This window comes from Osmerus mordax, chromosome 6 (assembly GCF_038355195.1).
Source record: "Osmerus mordax isolate fOsmMor3 chromosome 6, fOsmMor3.pri, whole genome shotgun sequence".
In the NCBI taxonomy this organism is placed as follows: domain Eukaryota; kingdom Metazoa; phylum Chordata; class Actinopteri; order Osmeriformes; family Osmeridae; genus Osmerus; species Osmerus mordax.
In genome coordinates, this window is record NC_090055.1 from 4,464,175 (window position 1) to 4,487,058 (window position 22,884).

A 22,884-nucleotide genomic window follows, 5' to 3' on the forward strand; every position below is an offset into this window, starting at 1 on the left:
AACCTCATTTCATTTCATTCAGCACTAAGTATTAAGGGTGGGGGGAAAATATGAATCGCGAATCAGTCTTCTAGCGATCACATCGATTCACAATTTGATTAAAAATCGTGATTTTTTCTTTTTCGAATCGTGACCCCAAGAATCTAATCGAATCATGAGGTACCAAAAGATTCCCACCCCTAATAGACGGTAAGCTGTACATTTCTGTTTAATATTTAACCGTGTTGCAGAAATAAATAAGGCTATTCAAGAAAAGTCTACTTATAGTCACTGTATTTACACCACAACAACCTGGGTTAAAAACCAGCACAGAGCGTAGTGCCAAACCCATCCGTGGGCCCAGATCCCTGTAACCGCAGCGCACTCCCCGACTGTCCAGATCCCCTCTCCCAACTGTCTTTCCAGGTACCCAACTGTCCCACCAGGAAAGGCTCAACCAAGTGTCTGAAAACAAATTTACCTTTTATATGTCAAGTTTTATTTATAAGTCGAAGAGCAGAAATTGAGCGGTAAGATCCTTCAGCCAAATTTGAACACAAAACCCCTCATACAGTAGCCCACATCCTTAATCACTGAGCTATCAGGGATCATAACCTCCACTCAACATTTAAATTTGACATTGAATTAGATGTAACAACATGCAGAGTCGGTATGTCAGAAAACCAGAAGAAAGCAGGGCTCCCCTGTTAGCTCACTGGGTTAGTGTGCATGCTCCTTCAGACATGCTGGGGCAGTACCATAACAGCCTGGGTTCAAATCCAAATTTTAAACTTGGAACTTGAAAGTTACATTGTGGTCATGTGAGATGTGGGACTTCCACTTCAAAGTTTAATACTTCATCATGATTGTGTTTAATTGTGACTACATTAAACAGTATGTAAACAACAATGACACAAAGTTAATGTTACTCTAATTTTATTTAAGATGCAGTATATTTACAATGTTAAAAGACAAAGATCACTGACTCATTAAGAGGTGCTGATTATGCTCTATATGTATGTAACCATAACAACGAGCCATACTGCAGATTAAGGGTCCTCTGATAGCTCTGCCTGTCTGCATGTCCCTCCCAAATTCCCACTCACACCCTTTGGCCTCTGTGTCTCCATTATCATAGTGCAATCATAAATTCCAGTCCACTCGGAGAGCCCAAACCAATCCCATCGCCTAGCACTGCTACTGCTGACAAATAACTAGGTGTTAAAGGCGAAGACACTGTGCAGCTAGGACAGGAGTGCATGCTGGGATTGCGGTACCAAGTGGCCCAATATGGGGCAGGAAGTCAACAACAGACGGAGAAAAGAAAGAAAAGACAGGAGGGAGAGAAAGAGACGATAGAAAGGTGCACAGTGTGTTGGTCCCAGATGCACAGGCCACTATTGAAGGGATGAGGCAAGTGGGAAGGTAGAACCCATGGAGTGCAAGGCCCTAAAGCGATAGCCTGGTTCCAAACCAACCCCTAGCCCCTACTACTACAGTCCTCTGGTTAAATGCACTAGCCAGGTCCAAGTTTCCACTTCATTGCTTCCACTTAGCCACGCAATACAAGGAAAAATCTGATTAGTACTACAAGCTTAAGGTTGGCTTAAATACAGGCTATAAAGTTATGATATAAAGCAAGGTATGTGTAGTGCCTCCTACGTCTCAACTCTTGTTGAGGCTCCATAAGGGATCCAGGTTGCCCAGGGGGTCCTCTCCCCCCTCCTCACGGGGCCCCCTCAGGCCTTGTCCCTCAGCCGGCTGAAGGAAGCTCTGCTTGGTGACACGATGCTTCCCCATGCCACCTCCCTCCATGGAGAACGCCTCAGGTGTCAGGGCGGCCAGCAGCTCCAGAGAGGAAGGCGCCGGGGCTGAGACAGGAGGGGAAGGCTCAGGGGCGGGTCTAGCCTCTGGTGACTCGTGATGATTGGCTACGGGAGAAGAAGAAAGGTCGGGACCATCCACCCCATTGGGCGGTGGGGAGTGGACCTGTGCAGGGGAGGAGGATGGAGAAGAGAGCGAAGGACTGAGGGAGGAGGGTACTTGGGGTTCCCCAAGGGGTAAGGGGTCCTCCTGCGGGATGGTTGTCAGTTGGAGGTCTCCGTCTAGGGAAAGCTGCGATGGAATGATTAAGGGCTGGTCTTCCAAACTACTGAGGGAGGCCTCCATGGCTGGGTCCGTTGCACTCGGGGGCCGGATGCTGAGTTTGGCGATGGTGGCTTGAATGGAGCTGATGGGCATGTCTCCACCCAGAACCAAGTCTAATTGAGACTCCTGCCGTGAATAAGGCTGGAGGACCAAACCGCCAGGTGGGAGAAACAGGACAGCATTTAGAACAAGTGGAAAACACTAGCATAGGAATAAAAACTTAGAGATTGTTAAAGTTGTACCTGCTCCAAACAGAACTGGTAGAATCCCTACCAGACCCAAGCATGCACAAAGTAGATGAGTAAAAACATGAAACCCCAAAACTGACACTTAAACCAAATCCAAAGTCTAAAACAAATGACAGAGACAGCTAAACGACAGTGTAGCTCTTTCATCAGCAAATCTATTGCAACCTACTGCCTGCTTCGAGCTTGTTGCTAGCCTACATTATTTTTAACAAACAAGTTAAGGGGTTTTTACCTTGGTCGCTGTAGTGTTGGAGGTTTTGCTGCAGGGGGCAGCAGCGTAACCGTGGCGCTGAAGGACCTGCTCAGCGTGCTTCAGCACTGCCTCATAACAGAATTTCAGGTGCAGCTGGCAAAAGATTGGAAACCAATGAGATGTATAGAAACCGACGAGCAAATAATTAAAACATTATTATTGGTCAAGGGTTAAATATCACTGTCATATATATGGTGAATGGAGTACAATACAATTTAACTAGCTAACATCTGGCCAATACTCTTGAATCAAAACTAGTATTGCCTAGACCTAAGGGCCAGTGGGAGGTTTGAGGGAATGTCAAACCTTCTCCTGCAGCATGTTTTTTCGCTGCTGCCTCATCTTCTTGACCAGCAGAGTCAGGTCAGGGATGCCGTTCCCTGCCTCCAGCTCCTGCAGCGCAGCGTACAGCAGACAGAAAGCGCCGGTGCGCCCCACACCCGAGCTGAAGGACAGCAGGAAGACTCCGTTAGACGTACACAAACATAGATGACAACTCCAAACAGAAACTATATGATTTGACACATTCTCTGGATACTCGAATTGAATCATACTTCATATTAAATGTAACCAGAGATGGGAAGTAACAAAAGTACTTTTACCAGTCTTTTAAAACATGAGTATCTGTACTTCTACTTGAGGGAAGGATGTGAATACTTTTGCTATCTCTGAATGTAACACACTCACTGTAGCAACATGTAAAACCTTTAAGTAGTCTGAATTACCTGCAGTGTACCACGATGGGAGTGTGTAAGGGTCTCTGGTGCAAGTAGTGTCCATGGACCTCCTGGATGAAACGGATCAGGTTGCTTTTGCTGTCAGGAAGACCCCTGTTCAATTAAAGAGAGGTTAGAACAGTGCTCTCCATTATGTTTGTTATTTATTGATATTAATTTGCACACCACAGTTTTACAGTTGTAATCAAACAATTCCCTAGTGGAGTTTGGACTCACAGCTCAGGCCATGAGGTGAACTGCAGGTGGATGACGGTGCGTTTGAGGCTCTGGTCACGATATTGTAGACCAATCATACGCTCCACATGGGTGGGCGTAGTCTTCTGTGTGGTCAGGGTGAGGGTAATCGGTCCCTGAGAAAGCTTCTGGCCGCGCTCCGTGGGGAAGTAGCGCAAAACCTTTCCCTAGGACAGAACAAGGAGAAATGCCTGATCGTTCACGTTAGGCTTACTTTGTCAATTTGTGCTTATATAAATACCTTGAAAACACAAGTTTTAGCCTCTTTTGTACGCATACCTTGTCAAACTCCTGCTCCGACACCAACATGACCACCAAAGACACCTTCTGCTCATATACCATCAGCCAAAAGTCTGCTGCCGTGCCCGAGAGCGGAGCCTGCGTGGCAATGAGACGCGGACAGTAGGCTGACAGCTCCTCGACGTAGCTGGCGTTGATATAGTCGTCTTTGCCTGAGCGCAGAACCACACGGTTCGCGTCGTAAGGCATGACATCCTGGTGCCGGTTCTTCATTGTGTAGCAGCGGGCGATGGCAATGGACAGCTGTCGCGCATCTTTCTCCTGTTGTTCCTGAAGCTCCTTCCATCGAGCATCCAGCTCCGACAGACCACCCTCGGCTTCTGTAGGCTGCTCCAGACACTCCACTGACACCCGAAATTGCTCCAGCTCGCTGCAGAGGTGGGCCACACGTTCTGGGGCCTGGTAGGGGTCGCCCTGTATCAGAAGGACCCCCTGAGAGCTTTTTTTTCTGCGCTCGCCATCCTTGGGGTCTGCTTTCGTTGGTAGCAGGACATTGGTGGGGGCCTTGGGACCTCCAGGCTGGCTTTCCGGGCTGGAGGACAGAAGGTCATCTGTACTGGAATTCTGGCGCTGAAAGAGGGAAGGAGAGGGGGAAGAGGAAGGGGAGGGGAGAGGTGGGGCCACACCTGCCACTCCGGGTGTAGCGGCTGGGGAAGGACGCTGTTGTGGGGTCAGGCCAAGGGAGGGGGGGCCTGGGGAGGGAGAGGGGGAAGGTGAGGGGGAGGGGGGGATAGAAGTATTGGGGGGCTGGATCATTGCTAGAGGGGCTCCCGACGGGGTTGGAAGCATATGCTGTGGTGGAACCCCCTGTGGCGGAGCCCCGGGAGGGCCCATAGAGGTGGGCTGCTGTGGGGCCCCGGGGGCAGCAGGGTACATGGGAGAGGCTGGGGGTGGCTGTGAATGGGTCATGGGCAAAGATGCCAGGGGCTGTTGAGGCATCATAGGGCCCCCTGGGTAGCATAGAGACCCTATGTGAGGGGGCTGAGGCAGGGCCTGGGCGGGCATCCTTATGGGCTGCTGCTGGGGAATCTGTGGCATGGGTTGACCGGTTTGGGGGAGCTGCTGGGGTGGTAGGGCATTCGGGGACATCTGAGACTGTGGGGTGAGGGGGCCCCTGGGCAGGTGAGCCTGAGGGCCAGGGACCATGTTGGGTTGTGAGACTGAGGGCATAGGCTGATGGAGGTTGGGGGGCATGGGTTGGTTGGTGGGAGGCAGGTATTTCTGTGAAATTGGGGGCATCTGCTGATTGTTGGGCGGCATTTGGGGTTGGCATTGGGGCATCTGCTGATGAAGCTGAGATGGCACCATCTGATGGGCATTAGGGTGCATCTGCTGCTGGGGCGGCAGCATCTGCTGGTGAGGGTGCTGAGGGGGCATCTGTTGGTTGCCGGGGTGCATGTAGGGTTGGGAGACAGGGGGCATTGACTGGGAGGTGGGGGGAATTTGAGGGTGGACAGTGTGAGGGGGCATTTGAACCTGAGGGGGTCTTATCATGGAGCCAGGGATCATGTGGGGGTGCTGTTGTGGTAGATAGCCCGGTTGTGGGATGTAGCCTTGTGGCAACTGCTGTTGGGGCTGGTAGCCATGTTGAGGCTGGCCAGGGAATGGCTGCTGATACTGAGGGGGCATGGCCGGTCTAGGCTGAGCAGGCATGTACTGGGGATACCCTGGCTGAGCTTGGAGAGGGGGGCGAGGGCCAGGCATTCCCCGAGAGGCTGCCTGGTATCCCGGAGGCTGCTGCCCCGGAGGGGGCTGTGGGTACTGCTGTTGTTGTGGTTGGTGGTGCTGCATTTGTCCTTGCACTGGCATGGGCCCCCCTGGCTGGGGCATGTACTGTGGATAAGTACCCATCTGTGGGGGCACTGTATAACCTGCAGAGACAGAAGGTACAGGATGGCGTGGGGTAGGAGTGTAGCTGGGGATTGGAGCCTGGATGCTATCTACAGTTGTGGTGGAAGGGTGGACTGGCACAGGACCAGGCATGACACCTCTATGCTGGGGGGCTTGCTGTGGGGGAGGTCCATATCCAGATACTGGCACCTGGGCTGGTATCTGAGGGTGGGGTCCACGAGGCAAACCCTGGGCAGGCATGGGACTTGAAAACTGGGATATTCTCGCCAGGAGTTCTGGTGGAGGTAGGTTGGCAGGGAACCGAGGGGCACCAGGCCAGGGCAGGGAGGAGCCGGTGCCGAGGGAAGCACCGGGCAGCAAGTAAGTCTCAGGGCCCGGGAGGCGAGAAGAGGAGGGGGGGGGCATGGAGGGGTGGTCGGGGGGCAGGTGGCGAAGCTCTTCGGGCAGATCCCCTCCCAGGCTGAGAATAGCAGCGTTGAGCTGGGCCAGCTCAGGGTCCTCCAGGCTGGAGCAGGCCGAGTCCACATCCGAGCCTTTGGACTGCAGGGTGGGCTTGGCTGCCGTGGGCCGTGGCGGAGGCTTCTTCTGGGTCTCCCTGGGTGAAAAGAAAAAATATATATAGAATTGTGGAAATGCTCATCCGACCCATGTCACCCCTAATCATACATCTCAACACGTCATCAACTCTAACCCTTTCGATTCACAGTCGTTCTTCTCCATGACACATTTCCTCCCTCCCTTATTCCCCTCCCTTACATCCTCACCTGTCCAGAATAGCCTTTCTCTCCTCCTCCCTGCCCTGGCACAGGTTCTTGGCTTTCTCCAGCAGACGGGACGATTTGGCTTCCAGGTCTTCGTAAAACTCCTTGCCCTCCTGCGACTTCTTCATAAGGTCTTCGTACGCCTCATAAGAGGCCACCAGCATCTGGACCATGGTGTTCCACTTGTGCTCTGTCTCACTGAGGCCCTTGCGGACTGTGGCATATTGAACGTTTGCCTCCGTCAGCGCCTTGAGGATGTTTTCCTGGGCCGCAAGGTTCTGGTCGATGTAGACTTTTACCTGCTCATACTTCTTTAGCTGGTCCTCAAACAGCCTCTGAAAAGGGAAATAAGGAAGGTCGTTTAAATGCTGCTACGTGTTAACATTTTGGTGGTTTGTCAATTCTCTACACGGCATAAGAGTATTTTTTGTATGTTGCTATGGGGATGGGGTTGCATGTTAGACCCAGGTTACTGTTGGTAGTAATTGGTCCTTACCTTCATGTCTGCTCGCTCAGTGGTGACCAAAGCAGAAGTGATGTCATCTTGTTGAATGAGATCTCTCAGCTGCTTCTCCAGTGAGCCCCTCTGGTCTCTCATTTCCTGTACTTTACTCAGAATTCTCTTCATACACTGCAGTCCTGCTACCTCCTCTGAAAAAAACACAAGCAATCATGCATAAATACACCTGTAGCAGCAAACCAACTCAATATAAAAGACACATTTGCAGCACAATAACTGTCTAAAAATGTACATACCTTCATTGAGTTGTGGTCTGGGCAGGGCATCACTTAGAGCCTCCAGGGGCCCTCCTAGCAGCCTCAGGTTACTGATGTGCAGATTCATGGCTCTGTGCAGCTCTGTGTTGGTGAAGCTAGCCTTCTCGTGGGCCTCCATGTACTTCTCCAGGTCCCTGCGGATCTCTGCCAGGCCCTGTGCCTGGGTCGGGGGGTCCAGTGTGGCAGTGGGCCCCCCGGCCTCCTGTAGAGCGCGGACCCCAGCCTCGTCCTCCTCCAACACGTCTCTGATCTCTCTCAAGGACACCTCTACGTCAGTGAACACCCCTGACAGGACTAGAAGCGAGGGAATGAAAGACATAGTAAAACATATTAATAATAAAAAACAAAAAGAGCATCAATCACATTAACTAACATTGACTTTTAAATTACATCCACATTTACATGTGCAATTTGTCTTATTGCGTTAGGGCTGCAAAAAGAATAACTTGTGCAAGGGAGCTAATTTATTGAATATGGTAACTCGAGTGTGTGTAATGAGAGTACAGTCACTGACCCTGCATGGACCCGATAAGGCTTTTGACGGTGTCAGGTCGGACACTGAGAGCCGCACACTTCTCCATGAGAACTGGAGGGATGTGACTATACATGTCCAGGTTGTCCACGGATTCTGGCTCAAGACCCAAAGAGTCCATGAACTGCCTTGGAAACACAGAGGAAGCAAGGTCAGGTGATCTATATGATACTGCCATTCACTTTGTCCAGTACCAGTTCCTTGAACATTCCTTGACAACTATCAAAATGCTGTTAGCATTATACACTTCTGATCCTTTATCTTCCGCTTCCTTTATATTACCACAGTCTTACACATTCCATCAGTACTTACTCTAGTGTCTCGTTTTTGCCGTCTACCTTGGCCATGATGTCCCGAAGCAGCTTAGCCTTCTCTTCACTGTGAGAAAAGGACACAAAATGGAGGGTGAAGGGCAGAAACAGTCCTGTTTTAGCAGAATACGACACAGCAGTTTTTTCACCCACCTATAGAGAGAAGAGGCCTCGTGGGCAGCCATGGGGACCAGTTTGGCAAACAGGTCAGGGCCAGTGACACTGGGATCAGTGGGGTTGACGGGCAGTGCCTTCACCAGAGGGGCACCTAGAGGGGAGTATTGAGAAGGAGAAATCATATATCTGAACAATATTTTAATGTACCTTTTATGTATTTTGATAAGCAAAGATATACACAAAAAACAGCAACTGTGAGCATATTTAGGTGTTGTGAAGGTGTATTGATTGATCCATAGTGAGCAACACATCTGAGTGCAACTTTACCTTTAACTGAAGCCAGCGTCTCTAAAGATGGGACAGTCTCGTGGTAGATAAAGTCATTGTCTTTCTTGGCAGAGTTAAACCTACATTAGAAAGGAGAACACACATTCAGTGGATTTGTTCGAAAACTTTCATCACCCATCATTCTGATACAGTTTTGGATAGAGTAGGAGATGCAGCCACTTACTTTCCCCCAATCACATCCATTGTGAATCTCAATGCCTCCTGCACACTGTCTGGCTGACCCTGCTCAAAACGGCAAGAAAGGAGTGGAGAAAAGGGACAAGCAAATGACAATGATAAATGTCAGGGAGTCAGGTGACTGAGCAGTTAGGGAATCAGGCTAGTAATCTGAAGGTTGCCATGACGTTGTGTCCTTGGGCAAGGCACTTCACCATACTTGCCTTGGGGGAATGTCCCTGTACTTACTGTAAGTCGCTCTTGATAAGAGCGTCTGCTAAATGACTAAATGTAAATATATTTGTCCACATAAGCATGGAAAAACACAAACGTGTAAGAGTGATTCGTAAAGAAATGGTGAATCTGAATTCCAACAACAAGAGCGCCATACCTTTGCCAACTTTATGGCTTCACTGAGTTTGTCCATTGAGCTTTGCAGGTAGGCCAACTGTAAAATAAATAAAACAAAGGTTAGTCTTGATAACACAGGAAGGATTAAAAGAGAGGACATTATTGACATACCCGTTCTCCATATTTTTGTTGCTCCTCTGCCTGTTTTCCCATGTGTAGCTATAGAAACAGGAAAAAGAAGGTAAAGAAGGAAAGGAAAAATTTAAAAATAAAAGAATAAGATCTTCTTAAAGAGCCAACCATTCTAAATATAATCTTAGCTTTCTCACATGGGCAATAGCAGCAAAGTAGTAGATTTTCATCTGGACCAGTTTTTTCCAGTCCTTCTGAATCTTTCCCAGCATAGAAGCAGTGTCTGAGTTCTCCAGGGCCCGGCATGCCTCCTTATAATAGTCCACCACCTGCACCACAGCAATAATAGAAGGACTTGAAACCAGCTCTAGTTTAGGCATTGCTCTAGTTTAATAAGTTTAATAAATACTATCAATGTCTTATTGAACAATGCAAACAAGGCATGTGAATTGATAGAAATACTAAACCTACTACAAAGGCTTTATGGATTTCAAGAAATGGTCTTACCTGAGCGCTGATTCGGGCAACAAGGAAACTCTTTCTATTGTCCAGCATGGACTTTTCTAGAAGACATTCTTGGGCCTGACCCTACAAAATCAGAGAAAGTACAGTTGATTTCAGACGTTTTGTAGCAGAGAGAAAGAGCACTGGTGCATCCATGATAAGACATTTACCAGCATGAGGTTGATGTTGAGATTAAGGATTTGGTGACTCATGTCCACACTAAAGTTGTGACTGAAATGATCCCTCAGGTAGGAGAAGGCCCCTGCCGAACATTGGAAGTGTGTACATGAAACTTTCATACCCTTGTAGAGAGAGAGAGAAAGAAACACACAGAGAAAATATGAGAGAGATATACTTGGTTGTCTGAATAAGCCACATGCTTCACATGCTGAATGAAGACAAAACCTTGAACACGCGTTTCCATGCTCACCTCCTCTGACACCCGGTTGTCCATGGCTCCCAACATGGAGTGGAGAGCACCTAGAAATAAATCAATGTAAGGATATTGGGTAATCTAAATCAAGTGAAAATATCAAGTAGCAACATGAAGGTCTAGGAAAGGAAATGGACTGTTGGTCCACTTAAGAGTTTTTGCACTCAAATGTAGGTTAATCTCTTCATAACTTCGGTTAACCTAAAATCGGTCCAGCAAATATGCTTTAGGACACTTGACTGCTCCACCTTTTTGAGGTGTATTTGAAAATTGTAAAAGACACAGTTGGATCTAGGGCCAAAATCAGGCAGTTACGTTCTACGTTACAGCTTGCTATGACTCTCACCAAGGTTGTAGAGGATGCAGGCTTGCTCATAGCTGATGTCATCGTGGGTAACCGTCTTTCCAGAGAAAATCTCTGTCCTGACAACATTTTGTAAGACGGTCATTAGTTGTAATATACACAATCCAATATTGTTACTATTTGTATACAGAAAATGTACACCACTTTAATAGTTTATACCCTTTACAACCTTCAAGCCTACAATCAAAATAGTAAATACATTTGTGTATTCATATCTTACCATGAGATTGGTACAGCTGCCTCCTGTCCAGGGCCCAAGGGCACTCGGCTCTGGAGGTAGTGCAGTTGACCAAAGTACTTCCTCAACGTGCTGCATCCCTCAAAGTCCCGTGTCACATTCACCGCACTCTGGCAAAATGAGATGAACATTGTTAATTTATAGTGATCATTTGTGGCTTTTAAATACCAAGCTGTAACTCCACTAGCCAGATCGCCTACACAATGTTTTGTTGTCAGGGGTAGACGGCAAACCTGAAAAATCAATACCTGTCTTAGTGTTTCCAGCTTTTTCAGCTGTTCATTGTAGTTGTCTGGATTCTCCCCATAGTTCTTAAGGATGAACTGAAATAAATGTGAGACAAAATAGGTTTTTGGTTATACTCTGTAAAATAAATGGTGGAAAAATATAGTATTTCCATATTATTATTAGACAGTACCGCAGTGTGTACACTTGTGTTTTGAGCATTTAGAAAAACACATGTTTTAAGGCTACATGCTTAACTCACATAGTGGAGGGCCTCATCTTAACCTCTTAATGACTCTTTATCCTGTCATGCCTTGCTACAACATATTCTGCCCGACTGGTATCTAGTAATCTAATCTTCAGACTCATAGGACCAAACCCTTACATAAAGAGTTCGAAATGCACAGTATAATACATTTATTCATTTAGCTTGTATCCATTCCTAGCTTTTAGGATTCATTTTATCCAAAATTACGTACAGCACATAGGGATTTGAACCTGAGAACTCTTGATCTGCAGTCAAATGATCTTAACACCTCATCTACACTGCAAAGCTATTGAAAAGGTAAAATCGAAGGGATACAAACGGTCATAACCCAAAAACAAAACTGTACAACTCTGGATCTTTTCATATTAATCTTAAATAAGCTTTCACAAATATTCTATTGTATCAGAAAATACTGTCTCCCCATCAGTAATTACATTACAGCAAAGGTGTTGTAATATTATCTGGGGCAGTGAAGAGGAAAGAAGGAAAGGTGGAAGGAAGTGGACTTCTCGTAAAATTCTGAGACTATATACAGTAATGCCCTTGTATGACTACAGTGATTTAGCTAGCCTACATTGAGAAAAACGCAGTTAGCACTAGCTAGCTATCTCGTGAGCTATGTGACACATTCACTGCTTAAGCAATTAACTGCATGTGACAGTAACATAATGCTCTATTCTTTCCATCGACACGATGACTCCTAAGGCCGATTACTTTGCGATTCTGAACTGGATCAGGAATACTTTAGATCCTACTCGATACTTGGTTTGCTATTTACGGCAGTTAGGGGTAGCTAGCAGCAACTGACTGGTTGCCTGACCAATTATTAATGTAGCTTGCTCACTAGATAGTTCTATTTCAAGCGTTGACACTGTCAGCTAGCCGGCTACTTAATAACTTGACTCGCTCTGGCCTGATGTAAACAAAGGCGGTGCCGAGGGTAGCTACAGTGCTGTTACTAGCGACTCTTAACTAGCTGCATACGGTGACTAGTACTGTAGCTAGCTTGAGACAACGCAGAAGCTGGCTAGTTACTGAAATACGCTATATATTTGAGCAAAACTTTCAATGTTTACGTTTGGCTAATTAGTCAACCACTGTGTATCTCGTTAGCTAATCTTGACCGTTGACTTCCGATTCCAGCCCTCCCCCCACAGTGCCCTGTTGCTCCACTCCCCACAACCAAGCTCACCTGCCTTACAGACGGGCTGAACTGAAACTCCCCAGCCTCTTTCAGATCCAGCCAGATCATCGGCATTCGGGGTACCGCCTCCATAGCGGGGAAGAGTACTCTTGTTTTCAAAGCCTTCCCTTCAACTATACCCTTAACTGCGGTGCCTGATATAGTTTTTCTTAGAAATCATGAGAAAACAGTGACATGTCCCCGTTTACACCTCACCAGGAAACTGGATGGACGGTAAGGATATGACGTCAGTAAGGATTTTCTAATGCGCAAGCGTTCGCAGAAATAATTAAAGCCCGTATGGACTCAAAGATCTTAGAAATAACATTATGTCCACAGATGGATCGTTACTGTACTTAATTAATTTTGTTCTGGTATCAGTAGTTAACTTAACTATTTATTTTTCTGACAACTTTTTACTTTCCCTCTTTACATTTTTTTACACAAAGGATGTGACAGGGGGTTAGCGATGTCGACATGACTGAGAAAAGAGACATTCCTGATCAGTGATCATCACCCATGGCCATATATGAGGGAGATGTTACATTTACATTTAGTCATGTTCGAAATTGTCGGTCATTAATAATAAAAAAAAAATACACTACAGACACGCAGCGCATTTTCCAGGAATCCATATGATGTGAGTGAGGTCCAGTACCAGCGTACTTAAGTAGATTTTTCTGACAAACTTTTACTAAAACAGTTAATGAATACTTTTGTCTTAAGTACATGTCAGAGCCCATCCTTCTTAACTTGAGTGAAAAAGAGTGGTCAGTAGCCTACTTCAACTTTTACCAGTCTTTTTTTAACATTTAGTATCTGCACTTCTACTTGAGTGAAGGATGTAGATGTTGTGTCCTCGGGCAAGGCACTTCACCCTACTTGCCTCGGGGAGAATGTCCCTGTACTTACTGTAAGTCGCTCTGGATAAGAGCGTCTGCTAAATGACTAAATGTAAATGTAAGGATGTGTGTAGGTATATTTTGCCATCTCTGTTAGACCCACTGGCAAGGTCTTTGTAAAAATGTGTGGTTATACCCTCCCCCCCCATCAAGCAGAGAAGACTTCTGATTTTCTCACGATTTCAAAGCCTAATTTAAGATACTTGTCGGTGGTTTTTGTCCATTCCAATTTGGATGAGTAGTTGACAACACATTCTTCGGGTGATGAACTTAAAACTAATTTTCAGTTCTGCTTTACAGCCACTTTAACCGTTTAGTTGGCGAGACTCAAACTAGTCAACTATCACCGCAGCACAAACTGGATTTTGTCTAATAACATACCAGTTTCTAATTCACTGCTAATACAGAATGACTGAATAGAAACTAAGAAAAGGCGATTTTCAAAATGTTTGAAAAAGTGCGCCAAGAATATACTGCGCAGTCGGCACTATTTCCAGTTCCGTTGTGTCAAGCCGCCATATTTGACCCACAAATAATGAAAACAATGATATTTGCTTAGCTTGAAAGTTTCGAAAGTGTATCAAACACACATTCTGGTTTGTAAACATAAGAGTTTATCTTGAGCCACTGAGTCCCTAAGGTGAGTTATGCTTGATATTATTAGCTTTGTTAAAATTCGTAGAATGTTTGGCTGGGCTTAATCAAGTCTGCCATACTAAGCTGCAGTAGCTAAACTAGCCAGTCAGATAATACCTAGGGAGTTTGCAGTATGTTTGTTTAGCTAGCTTGTCTTGCATTACAGCACACGCAGTGTATATGTCATAAACCGTATTCTGTCTTTCTGACCAGTATAAGAATTACTTGTAAATAAATAATTACAAGGTTTTAATGTTTCTTAATGCTAGCTAGCCTGGTAGTCTTCTGTGCCTCTTTCGTGGTGCCTTAGTTTTTAGCTAGCGGATGTGGAAATGGCAAGTACTGTATCGGTGCCTCTGATTTGGCATCCGTAGAATAGGTTCAACTTCCACCGGAACATCAATTATCGGGACATCATTATACTTATATAAATAAATCCTTATTTCCATGTAAATAATTTGATAGGTGTGCCCACCTAGCTATGTCGAACTGTGCTGTGTAGTCTACATGCAACTGTTCTTGCTTTGCACTGAAAAAGTAAAAAGTAAACTACGAATATCTTAACAGTGAGGGATAGAGACACTTAAATATATTAAACTTAAATGGTGGACAATGTTTTTACGTCATTCCTTTTCTAAATGCGAATTATTGATGTTCCGTGCCACCTGGTGAAAAAAAGTTTGACTACATCCCAGCAGATGTCGCTAGTGGATCTGGGGAAGCGCCTGTTGGAGGCTGCACGGGCAGGGCAGGACGACGATGTCAGGTCTCTAATGGCCAATGGGGCCCCGTTCACCACGGACTGGGTAAGGCCTGTTACATACTGTACATTACATAGAGGGCCTTTTTTTTCTTCAAATTATTACACGTTATAAGCTGTAGTCAATAAATTGAATGAGGAGATTGTTACAGTAATGTCAAATAAAGCGCAAACCATGTTTACATTTACATTTAGTCATTTAGCAGACGCTCTTATCCAGAGCAACTTACAGTAAGTACAGGGACATTCCCCCGAGGCAAGTAGGGAGAAGTGCCTTGCCCAAGGACACAACGTCATTTAGCACGGCCGGGAATCGAACCAGCAACCTTCTGATTACTAACTAGATTCCCTAACCACTCAACCATCTCACCTCCATTTTTCCAGCTGGGTACATCCCCTCTTCATTTAGCTGCTCAGTATGGACACCATTCTACTGCAGAGGTGCTTCTCAGAGCAGGTGTCAGCAGGGACGCCCGGACCAAAGTGGATAGAACACCTCTTCACATGGCGGCAACAGAGGGCCATTCAAGTATAGTGGAGCTGCTAGTAAGGGTAAGGATAATGGTCCTCACTGCAGCTGTACTATTGTGGAGAAACAGAAAAGGTATATATTAAATGTTAGGTGGCTTACCCAGATCCTGGAATGTTTCTGCATCCTCTTTTAGTACAACACAGCATGATGTTCTATTACTCGGTTTACATTTGGGTGACTTTTCTCTGTTAAATCACTAATTATCTAAGGCTAAATTAAGGAAAAAGTCCTTCCCGTTCTCACCTATGCATCTCTATGCTCTTCAACAGAGTGGGGCGGACATAAACGCTAAGGACATGCTTAAGATGACAGCACTTCACTGGGCAGCCCAGCATGGTCACAGGGAGGTGGCTGAGCTGCTGCTCAAATACGGCGCTGACGTTCACTCTCTCAGCAAGTTTGACAAGACCCCCTTCGACATTGCAATGGACACCAGCAACACAGAACTTATGATACTGCTACAGGTGAAGGGAGGGTTTGTGTGTTGTTGCTCGAAATGTGACTGATGTTTTCTTGTTGTGTAGTGCTTGCAAATGGCAAACAGATCCCCTGCTTTTAAGTTTCTGCCAGTGTTGCTATGGTTTCAGTGATAGTAATATTCTCAGCTACAGAAATACACATGATCCTATACTTTCAGCAACTAAACCCTCATTTAGAAAAGAGAATTGCATTATGCAATATATTGAGGCCCTAGGCTGGGAACAGTTGTACAGTACTGTATGTGGGAGGTATTGTATCAGTATTAGATCTGTGTGTGTGTGTGTGTGTGTGTGTGTGTGTGTGTGTGTGTGTGTGTGTGTGTGTGTGTGTGTGTGTGTGTGTGTGTGTGTGTGTGTGTCTTTCTAGGATGGTATGCAGAACCAGGTTAACATGAATCCAGAGCCTCAGTACATCATCCCTGCAAGTGGTGTACTAAACCTCTCAGACCTAGTGACCACAACTAAGAGCACTCCAGGTAAGAGGCACCCCACCCTGCATCAAAACAAGTTCAACATTCCACTACTCCGCTATGGATAAATTAAGCTGAATTAAAATGACACTTCACAAGCAGGTTCATTTATGTCTTGTACAGTGAATGTATGGTGTATTGGGAGTATTTCAATAAACACACATTTCAACACTAAAAACATCAAAACCCCATGAAACAGATTAAATGTGATTTTAAACCAAATCAAAGATGAATCGAATAAGGTAGCAGCATTTATATTTTAAACAGTGAATTTATGGTCTATATGGAATATTTAACTCAACGAAAATAAAATACTTAAGACCATGTCTCCCCGGTGTTCTCGGTACGCTCTCTTAAGCAATATCATTCTAATCTTGAAATACATCAAAGACAGAAAGAATAGGGAAACAATTGTGCAGTGTGCAGGTGGCATACGTCTACTGTATACAGACAGTCTCTCAGAAATGCAAGGTGATGAAGTAAGAAAGTGAACAGTGCACCATCTGTTGTCACCCAGGAGAACCTGGCTCAACCACCTCAGTTCTGGCTACCCTTGCAGCCCTGGCAGAGGCCTCTGGACCCATGGGGAAGTCCAATGGTGCTGGTAATAATACTAATAATACACTTAAAATAAAGGGCGGAATCTCACATAGTGGGTGTACTGTTTGAGAGACCACACCCTTCAGAATGATAGTTTCAAACACATGTAAATTATTCACATGGGGGGGCATGGAAAACCTGTAAAAAAAATAATAATAATGGAAGAAAAGGAAAGGAAAGAATAAAATACTAATAATTTAATCGTAAAATCACTTTTGGAATGTACACGCAGAAAAGTTTTGAAAATTAGCTTTTTGGTCATAGGTATCAAGTTTAAAATAGGCATGGAAATCCATAGGTCAAAAGGCTTGGGGAGCCTGTTATAGACTGTGGTCACAATATAATACTAATGTATTTGGATCATGCCAGCATTCACTGTAGCTTTGAAGAAAAAAGGATTTGGATGTTATATCGTCTTTTCCCCTCAGGCAAATCGGAGGATGCAATAGCGGCAGATTCCGTGGACTCAGCCATACAGCATATGGTGGGCGATGGGGGTCAAAGGGTCATCACCATAGTAACAGATCAACATGGTAACCTGCAACCAGCTGGGCTTGGAAAGCAGTTCTTTGTTACCATGCAGGGCCAGCAAAGTGAGCAGAAAACAATAAAAACATATTTCTACATAATGTTTTATGTGTTGTTATTATTATGTATTTTTTGAGTTATGTTTTTTCTTAGTATATAGAATTGGACTGTTATGTTGTATGCTAAAATGCCTTGCTCTGAAATTGCTCTGTAGTGGTGGCAGTTCCAGCTGGTCATATCACAGAGGAAGTAGTGGAGGAAGAACTTCAGATACCCACTCCCTCACGGAAGAGGAGGACAGAACCATCCGCCAATCACAGCCCCAAGGTTAGACAATAATTGCATGTGCTTACTGCATGTATTACTGATCAATTTGCACCTGAATCCCATCTTGAGTTTCTGATGGCTTCAATGGCTTCCATCCTCTTCACCATGTGATTTTGTGTGTTTTTCCAGAAGGGGAAAGATAGTCGTGAGCAACTCCAAAAGCAGCTGCAGGAGGCTAACAGGAAGGCCCAGGAGTACCGTCAGCAACTCTTGCAGAAGGAGCAGGAGGCTGAGCAGTACCGCCTCAGACTGGAGCAGGCTATGGCCAGCGGGCAAGCCAACAAGCCTACTGCTGTCTCTAGATCACAAGTTAAGGAGGAGGTTGTTCAGGAGGAACAACTTGAGGTGGAAGAGACTGGTGGATTGGTAATGGGAGTTGGAGAAGTGGTGGGAATTGGAGAGGTTGTGGGAGGTGGAGAGGAGGACAGAGTTGAAGGAGATGAGGATAAGATAGAGGGAGAGAAAGAAGTAGGGGAGGACATTGTAGAAGGAGAGGAGGATGCTGTCATTCTCCCAGAAGACACCATTCTGGTAAAAGTGGGGGAGTTGGATGCAGGGGAGGAAGGGGAGCAGGTGGCTCTTGAAGAAACGGAGGAAAGGGAGAAGGTCAAAAGCAAGGTCACCACCCCAAAGAGAGGCAGAGGTCGAGGGAGAGGTAGACGTAGGAGGTTTTAGTCATGTTGTTTTTCTGCTTGTTTGTTGTTACAATATGTTATAGTCTATGTTTTTATATTAATACAACCTGTCATAATTGTCATGTGGTATTTGTAAATATATTGCTAAATCTTTTTATACAAGCCATTGCAGTTAGCACTAGTTAAAGCCCATACTGATATTCTTGGAGGGTGCTGCTGTCTAGGCACACACAAGTCTTAGTCTATTAGTCCCCAATAATCAGTAGCAGTATTTGACTGCATGAAAAGTTGTTGAATAGCTAACGCTGTACATATTGAGAGTTTGATGTGATAGAACCTTGAAGCAAGGTTTTTCAAAAGCATTTTTATAGATTACACTGCAATTAACATTTTTTACATCCATGAAAGAAATCTTGTCATGTAAATACAATTTAAAAGAATGATGTATGTTACATATACAGTACCATGTAGCTTTACCTATGTTTTTACTTCTTTAGCAGATTCGTAATGCCTAGAAAGTCATACCTAAAATGTTTAGATGGAACTAGCATTTGTTACATCAGTAATGGGTCTGTCTCCTCTTTGCCAACCTTTGTTATCTTTTGGGACAGCTAATTTGAAAATATGCACCCTCAGTGCTGTTGTTTCTGCCTTTCTTCTTTAAGAGTTGTTGAAAAAGTTTAAATACTTAATAAGACAGCTGTGAGTATGTGACCATGTGTGGTTAAGGTCGGTGTGTGCTATACTATTCACATGGTTGTGGTGCGACCTTAACTACAACTAAGCCTTAATTTCCCAACTCTGTGATTTTGTAGAATGGTTAGGTGTACCAGGCACAACATACTACCTATGTGTTTTTGACCACAAACATCTAGCAATTTTAATTTCTCAGTCATAGAAAGGTTGTATTGCTTAAATCTTTTTTCGTTTTTGTATTGTAACTTTAACATGCAACACCATTAATGTGATTTGTAAATTATTCTTTTTTACTGGATGTGATCTCAAAATACAGCATCATTGTACAGTTTTAAAAATCTCAAAACTTACTGTCAAAGAAACACTTATAACACTTTGCACTCTTAAGAAGGGTTTCTAATATTGGTTTGTAACTACATTTAACCTCTTTATAAACTGTTTTGTATTTTTTGTAATAAAACACTATTGGGATCTTTGTCTGTGTAGTAGTAGGTTTTTATAAAACATGAATAGTTATGATTGTGTTTATCTTGGAAAATGTCACAATAATGAAGTTGGTTTGTATGAGATATGACCCTTTCTTGAGCAAATAGATGTAATCAATAAATTACTCTACTGATATTATATCCATACACTTTTTGTCTATTGTCATACTTCAATTGACTTGCCATGACAATTACTGTTTTTGGCCTATTATTGAACTTAAATTAATCTTGCAATACTGAGTACAACACATCAATATTACAACACAAGGGAGGTCTTTGCTCTGCAAAATCAATTGTGTAATACCAACACTGTTCTTTCTCTTGGGAAATATGTTCATAGACCATTAAATTGACTTATGGCTGAATACAGAAATACATTTTTGGGGGGAGGGAAATATTAATTTGAGGCCTACAATTAGGGCGGCTGAGTGTAGACTGTAAAATGCAACTTAGCTTAGCCTACTTAAACTAAACTAATTAGCCCTTAAGATAAGTACTTTGTGACCCTGTTTAGAAGTATGGACCCTCAGTGGTTCATGTCTTTAATATTATCATTAAACTTAAATTTACTGTAGAGTATATGTAAATTATTATGGGATGATCTGTCCATCAAGGACAGGAAGACTTTTACATCCAAGATCGCTGCTATGAAGCATTTAAAATAAGTAACATATATACCAAAACGTTAATAAACATACAATCCATTCATCCATTAATAGATTTAGATCTTCTGCTTCAATATGTACAATTATTTAATGCAAATTTCTGTCTCAGATAATTATATGTCAAGGCACCACAGTTTCAGAGTAGATTGTTATTCTGCATGATATTGGATCCATCTCATTTGAAAGGACAGACCCTGCCTGCAGCTCGAGCAAATGTGGTTATGTCTGTATTGGCCTGATGAAAGCCAGACAAAGTGTCTGGATCGACAAAATCCAAGCAGACGGCTGTAAGCCACCTCTGTCACAAACTGATAAAACATTCCCCCAATACTGTATGCTGCTGATATCAGGAGCTTCAAAAAAAGGTCCAATGAAACAATGTCTGTTAATAACACAAATGCGGAAATATTTGTGATCATTTTTAATATGAAAAACAGATTACTTCAGGCAAACATCACAAGTTCAATGTACGTTTTTAACACTGACAAAAGCAACATGTGTTGCTATGTTTATGCAACATACCAAAAGCTGTAAAACACTTATTGAAAGCACTACACAATGCCCGCCATCATGCTATGAGAGTATACCATATCACAAACATGCATTAATACTTCACATCAACACAGACAGCAAGGTATCACTATTGAACAAATGCTTTTGGATAGGAAAAGGCCACAGCATATCACAAGAACCCCATACCAAGTGTCAAGTCCCAGGGTAGTGGAACGAGCATAATTTGCACTGTTTGGCAGTTTTATGACTCTTAGCAAAGTGCAAGCCATCTTAATGTATGCACAAGGCTGGTTTATCTCACAGCTAACTATTTGTAAACAATCTACACTATAAGGCATACAGTTGAAGATTTTCCCAGACAAAGAGCCACATACAGAGTTCATAAAGGGATGGACAAGAGATTACATTATCATTTGTGCAGATCTGGCATACCAACTGTGTATATGCCAACTGCAGGCAGTTATATGCTTTATGTTTTGTTTGTTTGTATGTTGTTGTTTCCTTTTTTTGTATAATTTAAATAATCGCATGTGGGTACTACACAGAAACATATCTAAGACAAAACTATGAAACCTTTTGATTCTTTTTCTTAAAAACATATTATTAGGCACAAGGAACAGCACAGTAAACATGTTTTTCAATATACCTCATTTGGTTTATGACTCCTTAAACACCAAAGGTCTGGGGCCATCTGAAAGGACCAACATTGAATAGTTAACACATCCATTGCTGACATTGAACATCTACGGTTGAGTCCAGAGAGAAATAAAGGGAAAGTTCACCCACTTTTGTAATACTGTAGGCCTAAACAGTTTTTCCATCACTGATTGTCTACATCTTTGTATATCCTTCCCACCAATCTTAACAACATTTGCAACAGAGACGTTGCAAATGTACAGGCAACACAGTAGACCTGGTTTTGAAATGGCATATTCAGAGTTATGGAGTTATGGAGTTTGTAAAGCTCTTTCTTGTAAGTCGCTTTGGATAAAAGCGTCTGAGGGTGGCTGTGGCAACGAGGTAGTCCATACCTGATGGATGTGATGCAGAAGTTGTGGATGTACCTTAAACAGTAAATATGATGTAAGCGTTGTATGAACTTATGTGGAGTTGTTTCTTACATTTTATGGTCAGCATTTACAGATTACAGAGAAGCTTTGACTGTGAAATGTGGTGCATCGATAACACACACTCCTTAAAAATGTACGGCGGTGTTTACCGCAAAGATGTAGCCCTGGTGATTTGGCAGTCATTTGTTCACAATGAGAAAATAAACGACGTTTTACAAGCACTAAACTTAGGAACAATTAATTGTTTTTCTCTTGCAACAAGGGAACTCTTCGGCCTTAAGGGCACTTCAGACGATGCGGTAGTCAAACGTGTCCTTTTCAGTATGGTCGGTCCAGTTGGAGGAGGGCATGCTGCGGTAGGGGTCCAGCAGGATCCGGAAGCAGCGCACAATGAGCAGTGCCAGGAATATAAACAGAAGCAGAACAAACACAAATGCAGCCTTCTGCTCCAGTGTCAGATAAGAAGGCATATGGTGGCCACCGCCCGAGGCAGACAAGGTACTGCTAAAGAATCCCTCGCCCATCCTGGGCACATCCATTACTGCTCACTGCTCCCAGTCTCTTTTTGCCACTCAGAGATGTAGGATGATGGTAGAGGCCTGAAGTAGGAAATTCCTGTGTAGGATGCCAAACAAAGCAAACAGAAGGCAAGGCATTGCATTCAATAACTAAAGCTGTTGAAAAGGAATGATTGAGGACCACAGTCATGCAGCGGGCAGGGAACATAATGTACTGTAGATGAAGTGAAAGCATTGTAGTTTAGAGCATATCATGTATTTTCCTCCTCAAACACACTTGTGTAAATGTCTGTGCATCACGATAAGAGGCACTTTTGGGGTTACGGCAAATCCATCATGGTTTTGCAAGCCTTTAGCGTTGTCACAGAAAATCACAACACCACCTGTAATTATAGGATACCAGAACTGTTTTTGTGTGATGGCTCATGGCGACAAGACAGGTGAAAGCAGTCTTTGCTCTCTACAAATCTCTGCCAGGGACTCTCCGGAGAAGAGACTTCAACCCTGCCTCACTTTGACAGACAGAGGACTGAGCGTGCTGTAATCCATCACACTTAGTGCTCAGAAATTCAATTTTACACTAGTGACTTATTGCTGTTATGGTGGAATTTGACAGCT

At 44.1% G+C, this 22,884-nt stretch overlaps 2 protein-coding genes across 6 annotated transcripts; one reads left to right on the forward strand and one right to left on the reverse strand.

Annotated features, from left to right (window-relative positions):
- Window positions 1-226: 226 nt before the first annotated feature.
- Window positions 227-12,601, reverse strand: ptpn23a (protein tyrosine phosphatase, non-receptor type 23, a). Of its 3 annotated transcripts, none has more exons than XM_067238021.1 (24): window positions 12,460-12,601; window positions 11,023-11,097; window positions 10,757-10,884; window positions 10,519-10,595; window positions 10,170-10,219; window positions 9,910-10,041; window positions 9,743-9,823; window positions 9,433-9,564; window positions 9,275-9,322; window positions 9,144-9,200; window positions 8,760-8,818; window positions 8,576-8,655; window positions 8,285-8,399; window positions 8,133-8,198; window positions 7,803-7,948; window positions 7,268-7,582; window positions 7,008-7,162; window positions 6,515-6,846; window positions 3,879-6,345; window positions 3,582-3,766; window positions 3,354-3,458; window positions 2,935-3,073; window positions 2,608-2,721; window positions 227-2,268 (listed from the first exon to the last, which is right to left on the reverse strand). In XM_067238021.1, exons 1-24 carry the CDS (start codon window positions 12,541-12,543, stop codon window positions 1,645-1,647), a joined length of 5,766 nt encoding a protein of 1,921 aa, XP_067094122.1. In that variant the 5' UTR covers window positions 12,544-12,601; the 3' UTR covers window positions 227-1,644. The 3 variants fall into 3 exon arrangements, with proteins under 3 accessions (XP_067094122.1, XP_067094121.1, XP_067094123.1); XM_067238020.1 differs by having other exon boundaries at window positions 8,760-8,821; XM_067238022.1 differs by lacking the exon at window positions 9,910-10,041 and having other exon boundaries at window positions 8,760-8,821.
- Window positions 12,602-13,889: 1,288 nt separating this feature from the next.
- Window positions 13,890-19,486, forward strand: LOC136944266 (GA-binding protein subunit beta-1-like). Of its 3 annotated transcripts, none has more exons than XM_067237951.1 (9): window positions 13,890-13,992; window positions 14,687-14,794; window positions 15,133-15,300; window positions 15,550-15,744; window positions 16,127-16,235; window positions 16,747-16,833; window positions 17,258-17,422; window positions 17,572-17,684; window positions 17,814-19,486. In XM_067237951.1, exons 2-9 carry the CDS (start codon window positions 14,687-14,689, stop codon window positions 18,357-18,359), a joined length of 1,491 nt encoding a protein of 496 aa, XP_067094052.1. In that variant the 5' UTR covers window positions 13,890-13,992; the 3' UTR covers window positions 18,360-19,486. The 3 variants fall into 3 exon arrangements, with proteins under 3 accessions (XP_067094052.1, XP_067094054.1, XP_067094053.1); XM_067237952.1 differs by having other exon boundaries at window positions 13,908-13,992; window positions 14,684-14,794; XM_067237953.1 differs by lacking the exon at window positions 16,747-16,833.
- Window positions 19,487-22,884: the final 3,398 nt, after the last annotated feature.

Bases quoted from the DNA above. Each gene is read 5' to 3' on its own strand.
- ptpn23a (XM_067238020.1), bottom strand. From the start codon at position 12,543: ATGGAGGCGGTACCCCGAATGCCGATGATCTGGCTGGATCTGAAAGAG. The intron at 8,199-8,284 runs GTGGGTGAAAAA...CTTTTCTCACAG, and splicing joins GAGGCCTCTTCTCTCTATAG to TGAAGAGAAGGCTAAGCTGC. The intron at 3,074-3,353 runs GTAATTCAGACT...GCTGTCCTTCAG, and splicing joins CCCATCGTGGTACACTGCAG to CTCGGGTGTGGGGCGCACCG.
- LOC136944266 (XM_067237951.1), top strand. From the start codon at position 14,687: ATGTCGCTAGTGGATCTGGGGAAGCGCCTGTTGGAGGCTGCACGGGCA. The intron at 15,745-16,126 runs GTGAAGGGAGGG...GTGTCTTTCTAG, and splicing joins AACTTATGATACTGCTACAG to GATGGTATGCAGAACCAGGT. The intron at 16,236-16,746 runs GTAAGAGGCACC...GTTGTCACCCAG, and splicing joins CACAACTAAGAGCACTCCAG to GAGAACCTGGCTCAACCACC.